General features: G+C 45.2%; 1 protein-coding gene across 2 annotated transcripts in view; it reads left to right on the top strand.

Annotated features, from left to right (window-relative positions):
* Acsm1 (acyl-CoA synthetase medium chain family member 1) overlaps positions 1–18472 on the top strand; it is a 38639-nt gene extending 20167 nt beyond the window's left edge. Inside the window, exons 5-15 of one of the 2 annotated variants that reach the window (XM_037211061.1) lie at positions 2381–2588; positions 4034–4174; positions 5407–5563; positions 6976–7055; positions 8859–8982; positions 11250–11330; positions 11813–11914; positions 14182–14309; positions 15157–15256; positions 16394–16513; positions 18138–18472. In XM_037211061.1, the coding sequence (XP_037066956.1) occupies positions 2381–2588; positions 4034–4174; positions 5407–5563; positions 6976–7055; positions 8859–8982; positions 11250–11330; positions 11813–11914; positions 14182–14309; positions 15157–15256; positions 16394–16513; positions 18138–18227 (1331 nt within the window). In that variant the 3' untranslated portion in view covers positions 18228–18472. Of the gene's footprint in view, positions 1–2380; positions 2589–4033; positions 4175–5403; positions 5564–6975; positions 7056–8858; positions 8983–11249; positions 11331–11812; positions 11915–14181; positions 14310–15156; positions 15257–16393; positions 16514–18137 lie in introns of both variants that reach the window. The other variant, XM_028867809.2, reaches the window with a different exon arrangement.
* Positions 18473–18756: the final 284 nt, after the last annotated feature.

Below are 18756 nucleotides of genomic sequence, written 5' to 3'. Positions count from 1 at the left end.
TGTGGATGTTGTGAGACCTACAAGCACTGGGTTGGACTCACCTGAAAAATCTGCTAAAACCCAAGATGTTTTCTTAACAAACTCACAGTGGAGTTATGACCCAAAGAGTAAGATTGGTACACTACAGTTACCCATGCACATTAGTAACAAACATTCTTCTGTTGTCTAAATAATATCCTTTTGAGCCAATTTCTCTTTAAATCCAGTCAAGAATCATGCATTGTATGTGGTTCTCAGGTCTCCTCCACCCCCTTTAATCTACAGTATTTCAGACCTTTCTGCACGGCGACATTTTTGAAGCATCCAAGCCAACTGTTTGGTGGAATTCAGCTCAATGTTTGGACTTATGGCTCTTTCTTTGCAGTTCTCTTCAGCTTCACTGTATTGACTGCAATTCTTTAAAACAAGGCTATGTCTCCCTCAGTATGCCACGTCAGGGTGTGTGGGAAGTGGGCTTCTCCCAGCATCCATGATGAATAGTTCATCCCTCAAGCCAGGCACTGTTCACCTGATTCCTCCTGCATGATGTTGTGAATCTTTTTCCCCAATAAGGCTTTTACATGGTTTGGCTCTGCATCAATAGCTCTTAACTGTCTTGAATACTAACTACTCTGGTAGGCTTATGGGGAGGATTTTTATTTGTATCATGACTCTACATGATATTAATTAAAAATCTCATGCAGAGTTTTCCCTTCCTTTTAAAATTACTTATACATATTCATGTATAATTTGCAATCCATGTGGAGCTTTGTATTTCAGACTCGCATTGCTGAGACCAATAGTTGAGAAAACATCAAATTAGGAGTAGAAATGTTTCCTTGTCTCCTGGTTCAGCCCATGGCTGCCTGGCTCTGCCTGGCTCCATTGCTGCCTGAGGTGAGGCAGATCATTATGGGCTCATGTGCTGGAACATAGTATCCTACCTCATGGAACCAGGAAACAAAAGGCAAGAGTCTGGAAGAAACCAGGAACAAGATAACCTTCAATGACCTACTTCAACAAGGACCCATTTCCCACCGCCTCTCAATGGTTCATTCTATTATGAGTCCATCTATAGATTAATCATTGATTAGCTCACAGCCCTTGTCATCCAAACACCTTTTAACATTGAATCTACCAGCTAGGGATCAAGCCTTCAACATATGAGTCTTTTGGGGATCCTTAATATGCAAACTGTGGCAGGACACATGGATTCTTTTCTTGCAATCATCTCTCTCATCTCATCATGCATATTCCTGAAACATGCTTTTCTTTCTCTCTCTCTCTCTGTCTCTCTGTCTCTCTCTCTCTCTCTCTCTGTCTCTCTCTCTCTCTGTCTCTCTCTCTCTCTGTCTCTCTCTGTCTCTCTCTCTCTCTCTCCCTTCTTTCTTTGGCCCCGTCCTCTCTTCTTTTTTCCCTTTCATTATCTAACAGAATATAATATAAAATCAAGAACTAATAACAAAGGTAGAGAAAATATAGAAAATAAAAACCATGCATCTATAGAACTAAGAAATGGTTAGTAGGAATCCCAAGACTATAGCTGAGTCCTCTGAGGTGAAAATTAAAGAAGGGTAGACATAAAGTAAGGTGGTCCAATAATGGGTTCCCCACATGCAAAGACTACTAGTCAGGACTAGTGTGTGCATGCACACATACACATATGCATACACACACAGCCATTTTGAAAGAGAAAAATAAAGAGCAAGAATGGAAGATAAAGAGTGGCCTTCGATGTCAGAATCGGGAGTAGGGTATCTTCCTAGAAACAGAGTGCACAGGTGTTCATGCAGAGAAAAATGAGGAGGGAAATGGCCTGTGCTTTGTGGACTTGAGGTGGTAGGGAGATGCAGAAGGGCATCTAGTAAGGCTGTGACTTCAGTAGAACAGCCAGGCTTGAACTCACTGGTGGTGGCTGGGTTGGCATTGATAAAGAGGACACAGGAACATTCATAGGACAATGTGGCTAAATCTGAGGTAAGAGGAAAAAAGGACATTCAAGATAACTTCAAAGGACTAACAGGGAGGAAGAGGAATTGGGGCAGGGAGTGTTGAGATGCAGCAAGTCCTAAGCATCAACAACGCTGTCCTCACAGGCACTATTACCTGATCTGGCCTAAGTGTGTGCAAATCAGGGTCCATCTACCTCTGTTTGGACTCTTCTAGAAAGAGCTAAGGAAGAGCCTGTAATGTTTATGTTCACAGGAATAAGTTGGAGATCTTATTAAGATTCAAATTATGACTAAGCAGATTTGGTGCAAGATGTGAGATTCTGTATTCCCCGTGGTGTAGAACATGGTGGTCTGTGGGTCTTACTTTTCACAGTATTGTGGGAATTCTCAGCAAATGAGCAGGCCTAAGCCCATTGATGTGAAATCAAATCATCCTTTCTCACCACCAGGGATTGTCTTCATGCCTGGGACTACCCAGCTGAAAGCCAAGGACATCCTCTACCGACTACAAATGTCTCAAGCCAAAGCCATTGTGACCACAGGGAGCCTCGTCCCAGAGGTGGACTCTGTAGCTTCTGAGTGTCCTACCCTGAAAACCAAGCTGGTGGTGTCTGATCATAGCCATGAAGGGTGGCTCAACTTCTGGTCACTGATTAAGTGAGTTTCTGGTCTGATAAATGTGGTTTCTGAATACAGACTGGGGAAGAGACCCTGTACCCCGAAGCACTGGGAGATCGGTGACTGGTACAGGAGGCCCACGAGACTCTGTGCTAGCAACTCCCTTCTTACCATGCCACCCCACTGCTGTGAGACCCTGGGCTTCTTCCTTCCCTTCCTTGGCTTCCTTGGCCCTTGGTGCTTTGTAAAATCAGTAAGTTGAACTTCCATGTTTTGTCATTAATATACACTCAGCCCTGAGGCCAAGCAAAGGAGCATTATAAAGTCATAGACAAGTGTGCTGCATATTCCATGCAGATAAGGAACCTTTATACATACATACATATGTGTGTGTGGTGTGTATATAAACACATATATGAAGAGGTTTAATGAACATGAACTTTCAAGGTGAAACTCCGAAACAACGTAAGCACGGGTGCAGTAGTGCACAACTTTAATCTGAGCACTCAGGAGGCAGGAGCAGGTGGATCTCTGTGAGTTCAAAGTCAGACCCGTCTACATTGCAAGTTCCAGGACAGCCAGGGCTACACAGTGAGATCATTTCTCAAAAACAAACAAGAATAAGAAACTGGATTTCTAATTGCAGTGAGACTGTAGGACAGCAGCTTTAGGGAAAAGACTCTCCCTCACCTGGGTACCTTTGGGGACACCTTGCTTAAGGTAGGACTGGAGAAAGACCCTTCCCCTGCCATGAAAAACTCCTGTGAGCATTTGGATGTTTCCCACAATATCCACAGCACAGGCAGGAACCATGTGAGGCTTGCTTCCTTGGAGTAACACCTCCATTTCTAAAACCATTTGCTTCAACAGTGACAGGAAGTGACCTCTCACAAAACCAGAGACTTTGCTGAAAATCATGAAAATGTTTGAGAAATCATTCAGATTCCCCAGAGTCAGGGTGGCGCTGTGTCCTACTTAGCAAAGCCGGCTGTACTGGCGTTTCCTCGGCACTTAGGTTATTTTCAGGAGAAAACAAATGAACAAACAAAAGCCTAGACAGCGTGTCTCTTCAATAGGAGGAGACTCAGAAGTATCCAGTGGGAAGATGCCCCGACAACAAGCAGGCTGACGGGACACCTTGCTCACCTTGCTCACCACCCAGAGCTGCTGGAAGCTTCAAACAGCTTCCCATTCCCGCTCACTTAGGATAATGCTGCAGTATAGACAGGGATAGCTAGCTGAGTGTTCTGTGATTTCTTAGTCCATGCAGTTTTTTTCCCCCATTTTTCAACTGAAGACACACCAGTCCATTTGTCCAGTCACCAGTCACCCCACAGTCAGGCTGATGCCTGCCCACAGGAACACCAGCTTGCCCTCCAGCCTTGAAGATTTCCAGGTTCCCCACTCAATGCTTCCTGATGCTTCGTCAGAAGATGGAAAGCAACAGTGTGATTTTTCTTCTTTTGCCTCAACTCTCTTGGCAGATCAGTACCCCCAGATCACACCTGTGTTAAGTCAAAGATGAAGGATCCTATGGCCATCTTCTTCACCAGTGGGACCACAGGTTTCCCCAAAATGGCAAAGCACAACCAGGGACTTGCCTTCCGGTCCTGTGTCCCTTCATGGTAGGGAAAGAGTACCTATTTAAAAGCTGACTTCCCTTGGTGCGGTGGGGAGGGGCTTGGACCTGCCTTGGCTCTGTGTGGCCAGGCTCTGCTGACTCCCCATGGGAGACCTTGATTTGGAGAATGTGGGAATGGGGGGTGGCTTGGGAGGGAGGGTTGAGGGGTGGGAGAAGGGAGGAGGTGGGATCTGTGGGTGGTATGTAGGGTGAGTAGAAAATTTCTTAATTAAAAAAAAGGCTGGCTTCCAGCTCTAAGGCAAGGGGTGTGTGCACATGGGCATGTTGAGGAGATGACACTCTGGATGGAAATGTCTCCACCTTGTTCTCCACTTCAACCTCTGAGGGTGTGAGAGACAGAAGTCTGGGATCCTGAATGCTAGCTGACACAGACCCAGGGTGACACAGGAGGCCCCTTTGGATTCTGTTGAGCACTCTCACAGGAGGACATTCTGTAAGCCACTGTGTCTCTGACAGTGGGTGGAAGACACCTGTGCTGAGAGCCCCCTCCCTTCTCTATGATGGGAAAAACAGACGTGGCATTTCTCACTAACGGAGGACCTGGCACTGAGTTCCAACAGGTGACTAGCTCTGACTTTGAACAAAAATATGTGGAGCTAAGCCTTGGTGAATCATCTCAATAATCTTAAGCCAATGGTCTGCAACTCTTACCTGCTTCCTCTCCAAGTGAGCACTGTTCCTTAACTTACTATCCAGGACAGGAATAAGAGAAGGCAGATAAGCAAGAGGCCCTCCTCTTCAGCTTCTGGTCAGTGCCCTTTGACTAATCACTGCCAATGATGAAAAGCCCACACCAAACACTTCAAGCCAAAGAGTAAATAGGGGATGTATTGGCTCATGACCGAGAGCAGTCAAACAGCGCTGGTTAGATTAGGTTTTCATTAACCCACACTGCCATTGTTTCTGCTACAGAGATGCTTCCAGAGTCACCAAGGGCTATATCAGTGACTGATTCAGACCCAGTGAGACAGCAGAAGACTCCGCCCCAGCTTTTCTAGCAAAGGTCTGAGGGGTCATTAGCAGGGAATTAGTTTCAGTGACATGTGTCCCAGAAATACAAAGTGGTGGGACACCTTTAGCGTCTGGAGCCCCCCCCCCCACAAATCTCATGAAATGAATGAGAGATGTGATTCCTTGGCTGAAAATGCTCCCCAGCCCTTGCCAACACACCCCCATGGTGGCAAAGCTGAGGCCACTGTCTTTTGGAGTCAGCAGGAAATTGTTGAACCTGAAGACATCTGACGTCTTGTGGTGCATGTCAGACCCAGGATGGATTCTGGCTACCGTGGGGGCCATGATCGAACCATGGGCATCAGGGGCTACAATATTCATCCACCACCTCCCTCAGTTCGACCCCAAAGTCATTGTAGAGGTAAGAAGACCAACTTCCCAGAATCAAAACCTTCTCAGAGGATATGCGTGTTTCCCAAAGCTGGACCCCAAGAAGGCTGTGTAATTAAAGTATTCCTAGTCTTGAGCATCTCGCCATGTGGGGACAGTGAATCAAAGTCACAGTATCAAGATCACAATGTGAGATGGAATAAAATGCATCTTTCTTAGCTATTCTTTGGATCTATAGATCAGACTTTGTGGGTAGGAAACCCACAGTATGTGTGTTGAGAAATGGAAGTAGGATAAGCCCAAATCTCTGGGTCCTGCTCTGCAAGAGCCAAGTAGCAGGTGTGCAGGTGGGGTGGGGGTGTGACTCATTACAACAAAGTGTCAAAATTAAGCCCTTGGAATAGGACAAGACTAGCGTCTTGCCTCACCTTTGATACTGATTAGCATGTTAGTCACCAGTCACAGCCTTCACTTCCTTTCAAGAAGGCTTTTGAAATATACTTCCATTTATTGTCTGGTAATATCACACATGTATAGAATGTATTTTGGTTAAATCCATCCCCCACTGCCTCCCCTCCAATTCCTTCCATGCCCTTCACCATTTCTCTCTCAACCATGTGTACAATTTTTTTTAACCCATCCAGTCCAATTAGTACTGCCAGTGTATACATGGATGTAGGGTCATCAATACAGAGACTCACAATTCATCAGAGTACAGAGAATAAAATGCTGTGAATTTTCTATTCAGCCCTAAATGGAAGAGCCGTCTCTCTCTCTCTCTCTCTCTCTCTCTCTCTCTCTCTCTCTCTCTCTCTCTCTCTCTCTCTCCCTCTCCCTCTCCCTCTCCCTCTCCCTCTCCCTCTCCCTCTCTCTCTTTCTCTCTCTGTGTAGAGGGAGGGAGGGAGGGAGGGAGGGAGAGAGAGAGAGAGAGAGAGAGAGAGAGAGAGAGAGAACTGTTTGTCTAGCTCCTGAGATTTTTTTTCCCATGAATCCTTCTGTCCCGTTTCATGAATATCCCCACCTTTCTGTTTGCAGACACTGTGTTTGTTTCATAATGCCCTACTAAATGCCATCTCCTCCATAAGCTCCTTGGAGCACCCACCCACCCAATCTATTGCCCTCTACTGGGTACTTGACAGAACACCACATCTCTCTTATGGCATCTACCAACTTCCGCCTTCTCGTGCACATCCTTTTTATCTCTTCTGTTGGTGTCTACCCTTTATACCATCTAACATATTCATTCACTCTTTCTGCATTTGCCCCCCACAGTACCTGACACATGCCATGGATGAAATCCATGCCTAGTGCCCATGTATTTAAGGAATTAACACAAAAATAAGCAGGTTTCCTGGAAGAGAGAGCATAGCCGAAGAGCTAATAATTGGCTGATGTTTTTAATCTTAGCTACAAAAATAAAATTCCTTATCTCTCCATTCCCAGGTACTGTTCAAATACCCCATCACTCAATGCCTCGCTGCGCCAGCCGTGTACAGAATGATTCTTCAGCAGAAAATCGCCAAGTACGTAGCACTGACTGACTGCTAACAGCAATCTTTGGCTAGGATTTGAGGTATCTGATGTGCCATGTTTGTTTTTCCTTGGTGTGTTTGTGTGTGTGTGTGTGTGTGTGTGTGTGTGTGTGTTTAGTAATAATTATCAGTCTAATTAGTTAGTTCAAGGCCTGACTCTGTAACCTTATACCTTTGAGGCTTCATTCATTTGTGTGTGTGTGTGGGGGGGGGGGTTATTGTTTGTGACATAACAAAACAAACATACAAAATTGCCCAAGATGAAAATTTACAGGTTAATGAACTATTAGGAATGCCCGTGCAATCACTCCCCCGAGTCAGAAAAATCAAATTTTGTCAATGCTTCAGAGACTTCTACGTGCCTCCTTGTGACTCCTAAGTAAAACCACCACCCGTTTTCTTGGTACCTAGTCCTCCCTTTTCCTTGATAGCAGCTATGGAAATATTCCTGAGAAAATGGGTCTGTTTTTCATAGTTTTCAACTTTTATTTATGCAATACAATTCTGTGCCATCTGGCTTCCTCTTCCATCATGTATCTGTGACATATTCATGTTGTGTGCTTTTATGGTAGTTTATCTTTATTGCTATATAATACCCTGTTTTACGAAAGTATCATAATCTCTTTGACCATCCTGCATTAATGGAGATGTGGTTAGCCTCTGCCTGGGCTATTGGTGGCTAGTGATGCACTTAACTGTGGTACTGGCAATCCAGGTGAAGATAAATAGGCTTTCTAATGTTTTTCTAGGGCACAGGTACCTAGTTCATGCTACACAGCTTCAATATTTTCCAAAGGATTAAATCGTAGTGTGCTCTCTTTGTCAAGACTGAAGGATTCCCATTGTTCCACATCATTTTCACCACCTGCTTCTATCAGTCCATGTGTGTCAACCCAATGGATGTGTAGTGCTGTCTTATTGGAGTTTGACTTTTCACTTCCTGGTGTTTGCGGGTTGGTCTTCAGCTAATTTGAAATCTTCCTGATTATGGGCATGTACATATATTCTAGAAACTCTAAGGCCACTACCTCCCTAACCGCAACAGACGGCTAGCCTCCAAACTGAGCCATCTGAATCAAACTTCAGTCATTTCCCTCCCATTTTCTTCAGAGAATCCAATTATTATTTTATGGGGTCCCTCTAGAGACATTCTATGAGGGAAATGAGAGAGAGATTGTATCTCATGCGGTACCTAATGTAAATGCTCACCTAAAGCTCTACCCTGAAATTCCTCCTTTCTGGATTTCTGATCTACCTCAAATTTTGTTTTCTGTTACCTTTCTGTATTTTCCTACAAATGGCCCAACCTGTCTCAAATCTTACCAACCCTGACTTTCAGCCTCCACACAGAAATAGAAAAGGCCCTCAGTTAGCACAGTACATCCCTCAATAAGGCAATATAGTTCTGTTACACCCTAGTGTCCCTTGGGGTCTTGTCTCTCGCTGTTTATGGTCTAAAGTTGTCCCTCTTGGACCCATAGGAAGATTTTCTAGGGTGAGCTCTTCTGAGTACTCTTGTCTCCTTGTTGCATCAGCATCCAAACTTCACCAAAACATCATTGATCTGACCCAAAATATTCAGGACTACCCACTCACCCCCTGCCAGAAACATTAATAGGGACTTACAGAAAGGGAGCGGCATCCATCTGGCCATGGCCATCAGTCAAACGACAGAGGTAGATTTAAAAGTGAGAAAGCAGACAGGGGAATGACCTGACTGACAGAGCTTTAAGCTCTGAATGCTTATGTTCCCAGCAGAGCATCCGAGGCCTGACGTGTTTGCCTTCCCCTAAGTCTCAGGTTCCCCAGCCTGGAGCACTGCACCACCGGCGGAGAGAGCCTGCTGCCTGAGGAGTACAAGCAATGGGAGCAAAGGACAGGCATTCTCATCCATGAGATCTACGGACAGTCAGAGACGGTGGGTGAACAGGACCCTTCCGCACCCCTGGGATAGGCTCGTGACCCAGTGTGTGCTGAAGTCTGCTCAAAGTCAATGGAGAGCTTTGGGGTTCAAGGGTAATCTATCCCAAATTGGCAGGGAAAAAAACGTACATACAGCTCATCAGCTCACTGAGAAGCCAATGAACTGGAAGCTGTTGGGCAAAACTTAAAAAGATACCATGACACTGTGTTAGCCCAGGAGAGCCACATGGGGGGGGGGTGCAGGGGGAGTTGGAAAGAATGATCTCTTCTGCAATTCGGAGACCATCAGCAGATCCTGCCAGTTCCGCCCTCATATCCTAGGGCAGCTCTACGAAGAGGTGGTTGGGAGCTGGCTTTCAAAATTCATGTCTGGGTGTTGAGGAGGACAATACAGGTGAAATTATGGGATTGTAGCGGTAGTAGATGAGGAAGCAAAGCCTTTCTGTATATGCCATATGCAAATATGCACACACTCCTGCGCGCGCGCACGCACACACACACACACACACACACACACACTTAATGATATCCCAGATTGTGGCTGAGCTAGAAGATAGTCAGGGCATTTACACTATCATGCACCTTGTGAACCTCAAGGACTTCATTAGTCCGTCATTCCAACACGTTTACCATTAACGACTAATAGTCGGATGGAGCCACTTCCCAGGACCCCTTGAGCTAATAAAGGAATGTCTGCTATTTCCAGCCCCATAAAACATTGAATGATTTAGATATTGTTCACAAACTTGTCTGCTGTTTTTAACCAAAACAAACAAATCAGTGGGTTGATTTGCTTCCAGCCTGAAAATTTGTTATGACTCTGGACCTGTTGTTGACTGGCTCATAGCTTACACAGAGACAAGAAGAAGGGTAGGTGAGAACAGCATGCCTCACTGGTGACTCCAGTCCCTTCACATAGATGGTGCTGTTTTCCTTCAAGCACACCACATTCTTCATTCACTCATGCCTCCCTCCCTCACCTACAGTGACAGCGATGGCCTCTCCACTGACCTACAGTAAGAGCAATGGAACAGCAGATGTGAAGAGCTTCTTCACCCAGAGCTCAGCCCTGTCCATTATAAACATCAAGACCATAGGGCTGCTGGTCAATCTTTCTGAGTGTTAACATTCTGCTTTCTAAAATGGATATTATTATAATGGACAAATCATCATACATTAGGTTGCAGCCACAATGCTAAGCCCGTAGTTCACACCAAGTTACTATGGTCATTGTGTATTTTATTTTAGGTAGGCATTGCAACAGATGCCAGGTGTGTGTGCACATAAGTGAATGGACAGACTCTACTCTGGGGATTCTTGCTATCCACTGAGGGAAACAGACAAACAAACAATAGTCATAATGCTTGTGAACTTGAACTGCACAAAAGTACTGTATGGAGAAAATACCCCAGGAAAAGAATGTCTATGGACTCTTCTTAGGATCTGAATAATAATACTTAGTAATGGTCTTTCACTGGGTGTTTGGTATGTACCTTATACTGTGTGAAAAGTTCCCCAATAGAGTCATATGTACTGTGTATGCCCATAGCCTGTCACTTAAGCAGCTAAGCAGAAGATCACAAGTTCAAAGCCAGTTGGAACTCTCTACATAGTGAGTTCCAAGCCCATGTAGGCACAATAGAGAGACTTTATCTCAAAACACCAAGAAAAGGGTCGGGGGAGTTGCTCCCATACATTTTCAAGCTCAGTAAGAAATAAGTGTGTCCATTGTCCCCTTTTGATAGAGGAGGAGACCAGAGTACTTACTGTAAAGCACTCAAACTAGAGAGAACGACAAAGAATTACATGGAAAAATACAATTCACTGGGAAGACAGATGAGGTCGAGGGATAGCAGAGGGAATGGCATAAAAATCTAAACCATCCCAACCTATCCCCAACTTGCCGAAGCAGGATTCCCATCACTATCCAATAACTAGGTGGATATGTATGGTCAACAGACTCAGAGTCTTCCTGTGCAAACTGGCACATCCCTGGTAGGTATTCCACACTCCACCTGATGTGCCACAGCCTCAGGCTTACCCACTTCGTTCCTATCTTTCCCTCAATCACTAGAGTCTATCAACCCTACATGTAGTACAGATCTAGCCCATGCTGAGAATAACAAGTGTCCATTGAATAGAGTTGAGTCAATGCCTATATCAAAAGCCAATAGCCTAAATTCTATCCTCAATAAATGGCCTCTATTAGAGGCCATGTATGTGACCCTGCTTTGGTTAACCTTGGTCTTCTTTTGTGAACAGGGGATAGGCTGTGCTGTCTTGCGGGAAATGAAGGTCAAGAGAGGCTCCATTGGGAAGGCCATATTACCCTTCGACATCCAGGTTTGATCTTGGGGTGATGATGAAGAGTACTTCATAGCTCAGCTGGGGTTGGAGCCATGTGTGACAGCAGGGAGTAGATCCAGCCCCACCCCCACCCTAGTCACCTTGCTCCCTGCCTCCTGTTTCCCCCTGATTTCCTGTGGAAGCTTCAGGTGAGAAGTACATTACTGTGTATACTGATGCAGCCTACCTGGCAGAGAGATACATCGCATGTGGTGCATGAGGAAAAATAATAAATAGTGCCCGCAGGTGACACTGTCTTCCAGTTTGAAGACACAACTGTAATATCTAGATTTCCATGAAACAAAGCGCCCCGGGTCTCAGGCTCCATATTTGCTGATTTCAAAGAATTTGACAGTTTTATTCTCTTTTCTGCCAGTTCCTTCATGAGTCGTTCCCATTTATCCTGTTAGTGTCTTGTGGTGAGCCAAGTAGTACACAGGGCTAAGCGAGTCCCTAACTGTGGGGACTTCTCATTCCAGATTATTGACGAGAAAGGCAACATCCTCCCACCCAACACTGAAGGATACCTTGGCATCAGGATCAAGCCCACCAGGCCTCTAGGCCTCTTTGTGGAATATGAGGTAAAGGCATCCCACCCTACCCTGCCTCAAGGATGCATAGAGGTCATTCTGCACCCTGAGACTTCTTCAAGTCATCTTCTCTTCACTCCAACCTAACGACGCTCTAACCATTCTAACTACACGCTAAGCTCTCAGTACATTGTCACAGACCTTTCCGTCCTAGCCCACTTGGGATTTAAGAGCTAAATGATGAGGAAAGAGGAAGATGGCTCCCAGGATCACGAGACTGGGCCTCCAATAAGCCCAGTTGTCCCTTTGCTGAGGGAAAGCTGGAAGTGTTGTGTGTCCTAATGAACAGAGCAGGTCTAGGGTCTGCATCTTTTAGGTGTCATACCCTAAATGAGAAATTGGGGACTGCAGAAAGCTGCACTGAGCCATAAGAAAAACTGCTGAAGTTCCTGATCAAACAAACTCTGGCCATCCTGGTTAGAAGTGATCCCCAAGAGGAAATTCCTAGGCTCCAAGACAGACCATGGAAGGGTGACCAGACTAAAACTAACCTCATACTCCACGTATTTTCTCCAAACATTCTTCACCTGATGCTATGATTCCACACCACAGCCTCAAGGGGCATTCCCATGGGTGTTTTTATAAATCCCAAGTTATTCCAATAGGCAGTTTTGAGAATCACACATACGTGCACATCCATGATTCCCAAACCTACATATATATCATATAATATGTGTGTGTGCTTTAATTTTTCTTTTCTCCCTGTTAGAGTTTTCTTTCTGAGAATTAAGGCTAAGAGTCAAGTTCTTGTTTTGGTAACTCTTACATAAAGCAGTGCCCCCTTGGAGGCCATGGTTAAGGACTCCTCCATTGAGACCTGGTTTGTTGTTTGTTTGTTTGTTTGTTTGTTTTGAAGTAAAATAGACTATAAAATTCACTCCTCCATTTTCAAGGTGCACATCAATGGCATTAAGAGAATCTGTGACAGAATGAAGCCCTCACATCATCTGTCTATAGAAAATCTACACCCAAAACAGAAACCGTGCTCATAGCACAGGAGCCTGCCCCTCGCCCCCAAGATCTGGTTACCTCTCAGCCCCTTTCCAACTTTGTGAATTTGCCTATTTCAGAAAATCCATATCCGTGAGATCATGTGACACTGCTTGCTTCACTTACCTTGAGTTTGGAAGCGTTTTCTGCCGTTACATATTAAACACCACACCACCCCTCCCCCTCCTTCCGAGGCTCTGGGAGCACACCTTTGGTGGCTTTGACGTGTCCTACAAGTCCCTTAGGCTCTGTTCACTTTGCTACCTTATTTTTTTTTCTCTTGGGAGTTTTTTGTTTTGTTTTGTTTTGTTTTTTCAGCTGCTGTATTTTCAGTTCCCTGGCTCTTTCTGCCTATTTTAATATGCTTTTAAACCTTCTGGTGAATTTTTTAATTTAGTTGTTTTTCCATATTTGATCTTTACCCATTATATGTGTGTTGAGTTACGACCTTGTAGCTCAAACATACATTCAGTTATTATGTGTTGATGAAAAAAACAAACCTGTAGATGAGTTGTTGTCAGGGGATCGGAGCTGGTGAAGGGAGAAAGATGGGGCAGAGGGAGGTGAGCGTACTTACAAAAGCCTTGTGAAGGGTCCTCCTGGTGATGGCGCTGCACTATAGGTTGACTGCTGTGTGGGATGAGGAATCCATGCCTGTGAGCAAATTGCTTAACACACACACACACACACACACACACACACACACACACACACACACACAAGTAAACTTCAGGAAATCTGAAAGAGATCAGAGACTGGATCAATGTCCATATCCTGATTGGAATATTGAACAATAGCTTTGCAAGACATTACCATTGGAAGAAACTAGAAAAAGGGCATATTGGATTTCTTGGTATTGTTTCTTATTCTTATTATTCTTCTTACTTTACATTGTTCTGTATTATCATAGGAAAGCTTGCATTATGAAGCACCTGCCTCATGTGAGGATCAGATTAGATAGCACTTGGCAAAGGGGATTCACTCACCGTGGCTGCTGATCCTTCTCAGCTGTCCCAGCACTGCACATGCTGAGCTGAATAAAACCAGGGTTCTCACGAGAATGGAAACTCTGTTCTGATGGAGAGGCCCACAAAAGTAAGATGCTGTTTTTTTAAACACGAGCTGAACGGCGCCTCGTGGGTGGAGCTGCAGCCCACAGTGTGTGGACTTGTCCAGTGCCAGGTGCAGAATTCACACCCAGAGAGGACCCCAAGCTCATCAACTCTAAGTTCACTCCCTTCAACAAAAGCACTCCGTTCTCTTTACAGAATAGCCCGGAGAAGACAGCCGAAGTGGAATGTGGGGACTTTTACAATAGTGGAGATAGAGCAATGGTTGATGAAGATGGCTACTTCTGGTTCTTGGGCCGGAGTGATGATGTCATCAATGCTTCTGGGTAGGTGTGGCTGGACCTGGGCTGGCTCTCGGCACCCTCAAAGGCTTCATGGCACTCTGCCTCTCTGACATTCCTTCATGCCTTAGTGATGGGACCCTCAGCCTGACTCTGAACAGAGCCATGTCTGGGGCATCCTAATACCTCAGTGTTTGGATGCCTCCACACCCCTGCATCCAAAAGATTTAATTAAAATGACGTTCATGGGAGTAAAACATTACATAGTTCGGAGGAGGAGCCAAGAGTGTAGTAACGCAGGCCTATAATTCCAGGCACTCAGAGGGCTGAGGCAAAAGGATCCTAAGTCCCAGGCTGCCTGGGCAACAGAGTGATCTCAAGGCCAGCCCGGGGAACTTACTAAAACCCTATCTTTCTCAAATTTTTAAAGGTGGGTTGGGGATACCCTTCCATGTGTGGGGGCCTAGGTTCAATCCCTAGTACCAGAAAAGGAAGAAAGAAAAGGAAGGGAGGATCAAAGAACTAAAAGATAAAATAGCACACTGAGATGAGGAAATAGGACACAGCCTTTGCTAGGACACGATTTGAGGATCTCGAGGACTCTGGGGCTGAGGGAAGCCGCTTGAGCCAAACATCCAGAGCTCCTCAAGGAGCTATCACCCTGCAACCTCCCTCTCCAGGAGCACAAAGTGAGCCATCCCCAGGAACACCTGAGCCCGGTAGTTTTAATACTAAATACTTCATTTTGGCGGTCCAAAATACTAGTCTGGAGTCTTTGGCTGTCTATGACCTCCACCCTCGGTGTCAAGTGGCCATGTGACCCTCGAAGTACAAGGTTTCAGGCTTGGTTCTCTGCAGCCCTGGCGTCTTCTCAGAACAGCTGTTTCTCCAGGTACCGCATTGGGCCTGCAGAAGTGGAGAACGCCTTGGCGGAGCATCCGGCGGTGGCAGAGTCGGCCGTGGTGAGCAGCCCGGACCTGAATCGAGGAGAGGTAAGGAGGACACAGAAGCCCTCTCCAGCAGGGCCTGGAGAGACAGGGGTAGGAATACTTTCAAGGGCTTAGCGTAAACTGGGAACCTAGGAAGTCGAGCCGCTGGTGTGTGCGTGCACTTTGTGGTCACCAGGGGGCACTGTGGCCTCAGTGACTGAAAAAAGGTTGATGTTGAAAGCTGCCCTGTGCCAAATCATTTCATCCTCAGGAAACTCAATAGCCTGAGGCTGGAGATGGGGCAAAAAAAAAATTAAGTAAATCAAAACCCAGTACCCCAAGGTCTGATCTTACATTCTCATTACAGGAAAGAAAGACGCGGGGAGTCTAAGTAGCTTGTCTAAGAGCAGAAAGCAGTGCAGTGCATTTAAAACGCAAGCTCCCTGCCTCCCAGATAACTCAATGGGTCCTTCAGCTTCCTTTTTGTTGCTATGATAAAATATCCTGACAAAAAAAACAACCAAGGGAAGAAAGGGTTTACTTTGGCTTACAGTTGATGATAACAATCCATCATTGCAGAGAAGTTACAGTAACACACACACACACACACACACACACACACACACACACACACCTCACGAATGCAAGCTCCAGAACATGCATTCATTGGCTCAACAATATCTATTGAACACTTCTGTGTACCAGGACTTGTGCAAGTAAGTGGTTATAACTAATAGTGTAAAATAAATTATCACAACATTTTAATAACAATCATTGCTATTTTGATTTATTATTTTAATTATTATTGTCCATTGAGTTCAAGATACAGAACAGTGTACACAGTAAATACATATTGATATTAATAGTGGTGATAATAGAGTAATAACAAATTTATGCAGGTCATGTGTTTCATACATACTTTGTGTTCTCATGGAATCTTAAAAAAAACTGTGAAGAATGTGCTCCTATTGTACCCATTTCACAGAGAGGGAAATTAAGGTGAGGAGAGGCCAGGTGTTTTTCCAAGGCATGCAATGGAAATGGGGAGGGCACGGATTTGAACCTGGCCCTCTCCTTTCCCACGTAACCCCTAGTCTCAAGCATCAACTCAAGCCTACAGTGGATTTGTCCATTCGATAAACATTGTTTAGCAAGCGCTGTGAGATGGCGTGCATCCGAACCTCCACTCCCATTCTGCAGGTGGTGAAGGCATTTGTTGTCCTGACCCCAGAGTTCCTGCTGCACAATCAGGAACAGCTTACCAAAGAGCTGCAGCAGCATGTGAAGTCAGTGACAGCACCGTACAAGTACCCCAGAAAGGTGAGCCAGGCCTGACCGACCCAGCTGGTGACTTCAGCCGTTCTGGGCTCCTAGTGGCTGCTGCTTCACCACTCACAGGGCAGCAATGGTGGGGTGGGGAGACAGTTCAGTCAGCCGAAAGGTTTTGTTTCTTGGGTTCTCTCCGCCCTGTACCAGAAATGAACTCACTGAGGCACATTAACTTTGCACATAAGAAAAAGATCAGGAAAGCACCTAAAAATGTATGAATGTTATTATCCTATAAAATTTAAGAAGAAATCAAATGTTATTTATTATCCTGTAAAATTTAAAAAGAAATCAAAGTAGATACTTTTCAGACTTTTTAATGTGATTCATAGTAAGAAATAAACCCTATTTTTCAACCCCAATAACATACATAAAGCTAACAAAAGGAAACAAGATATTTATTCTTAGAATATACAATGTATTTTGAGATGCTTAGTTTGTTACATTTGTTTCAAGTGCCATGTGCAGCAGGCAAAAAATATCCAATAATACTGAAATTGTTTAGTCACAAAATTGAAAATTGTCCTGTAATTTAAACAGGTGGTAAAGTTTTTTTTCATTTTGCTTCACTTAACATTCTGCTACATTATGTTTTTGTCTTTGTTTTATTTTTGAGACAGTGTCTCTTGGTGTAACTGGCCTCAAACTCATTATGTAGATAGACTGGCCTCAAATTTACAATCCCCCTGCCTCAGTCTTCTGAGTGTCAGGATCACAGGCATGTACCATCATGTCCGGTTTCATATTTTTTTTATTTTTGACATAAAATGCCTTATCAGTAGAGAAGGAGAAAAAGCAAACTGTGAAGGACTGTGCCTAGTACTGCCCTGCTGGTTTAAAATGGAGACATACCTGTCAGAAAGTCATTGTTTCCTTCTGCTGTGGTGCATTCCTGCACCATCTACATGTTTACCAAGGTGCACATGCTGGGAGGCTGCAGGGCTAACGAGTATCATGTACTAGAATACTTACTTCGGTGCCGGGCTCCAGCCCCAGAGCACTGTTACCGAAGCCTGTCCACAGTCCAAGAGCATGCACACGTGTTTTTTAGGGACGAAGCTGAGTCTCAAGTTGCCTGAGGTTGCACTCAGTAAGAGGAGTGTTGGAATTCAAAAGTATGTGTGACAACAACACCAGCCTGCTACATTAGTCTAGGCTCCTTTCCAGAGATCAGAAGACCTTACTTCCCATCAGAGAGGGTCACATGTAACTGTATATAGTACAGGTCCCCCAAACAATGGAGGTTGATAGCAGTGAAGGTCTCCTGTTCATGTCTATCATGACTCTTCTGTAACCTCTGCCCCACATCCTTCATCCTGGGATGGGGGTAGCCATAGAGGCACCTGCCTTGTCCTGTAAGAGATAGAGATATTAGTGGCTGGTTCCCAAATCTTCCGACTGGAGAGGACACGTTCCACTTCTACTCACAGTTTGTGGGTCAAAGCAAGTTACATGACTGCACCCTCCTTCGGCAATCAGGAGAAACCTGCAAGACTCGGTGGAGGCCATGGAGGTCACCTCAGGTGTCAGCCTGTGGAGGGAGGTGGGGTGAAGCAGGATGTGGAATGGGAAGGGAACCGAAGCAGTCCTAAGTCAGGATGACTTTCTTCTCTACCAGGTGGAGTTTGTTGCAGAATTGCCCAAAACTGTCACAGGTAAAATCAAAAGGAAGGAGCTTCGACTGAAGGAGTACAGTCAGAGGAGATGAGCAACCAGCCCAGGAGCATCCCCGTGACCTGACACAAGTCTGAGGCTGGTGGGGGGGGGCAGCAGTGGGGGTAAGTTTGGAAAAGGAAAGCAAGACCCTCAACTTTTTTTTTTTTTTTTTTTTTTTTTTTTTTTTGCATTTTCAAATTCAGTTACCACCCTTCCTGGAAGTCGTTTGTCCTGTAGATGGCTACAGTGAACTCTCAAACTGGGTTTGTGGGCAATAAAACATGAACCTGAATAGCACCCTGTGTGGCCGCTCACTCTGTGGATGGATGCCTTCCCTCTGTAATCGTCCCTGGTTGTCAATCTGAGACGCTGCAGGGTTAGACTGTCCCTTTGACAGCAGCTTCTGGGGAAGCCCTGAACATGCATTCAACACCCAGGATATGGAGGTACAGAAAGGAGACTCAGGCCAGAAGGAAGTTCTCTGAGCTCAGCTTTGGCTTGGTGACAACACTTACCTGCCAAACCATCCTGTCCCTCCTGCTTTGGATGAGTCTAGGATCTCTTTTGCCCTGCTCCCAAGC

Source organism: Peromyscus leucopus, chromosome 1 (genome assembly GCF_004664715.2).
Source record: "Peromyscus leucopus breed LL Stock chromosome 1, UCI_PerLeu_2.1, whole genome shotgun sequence".
NCBI lineage: Eukaryota > Metazoa > Chordata > Mammalia > Rodentia > Cricetidae > Peromyscus > Peromyscus leucopus.
The sequence above is the reverse complement of the archived record's forward strand: the minus strand, read 5'-3'. Positions and strand labels throughout refer to the sequence as shown.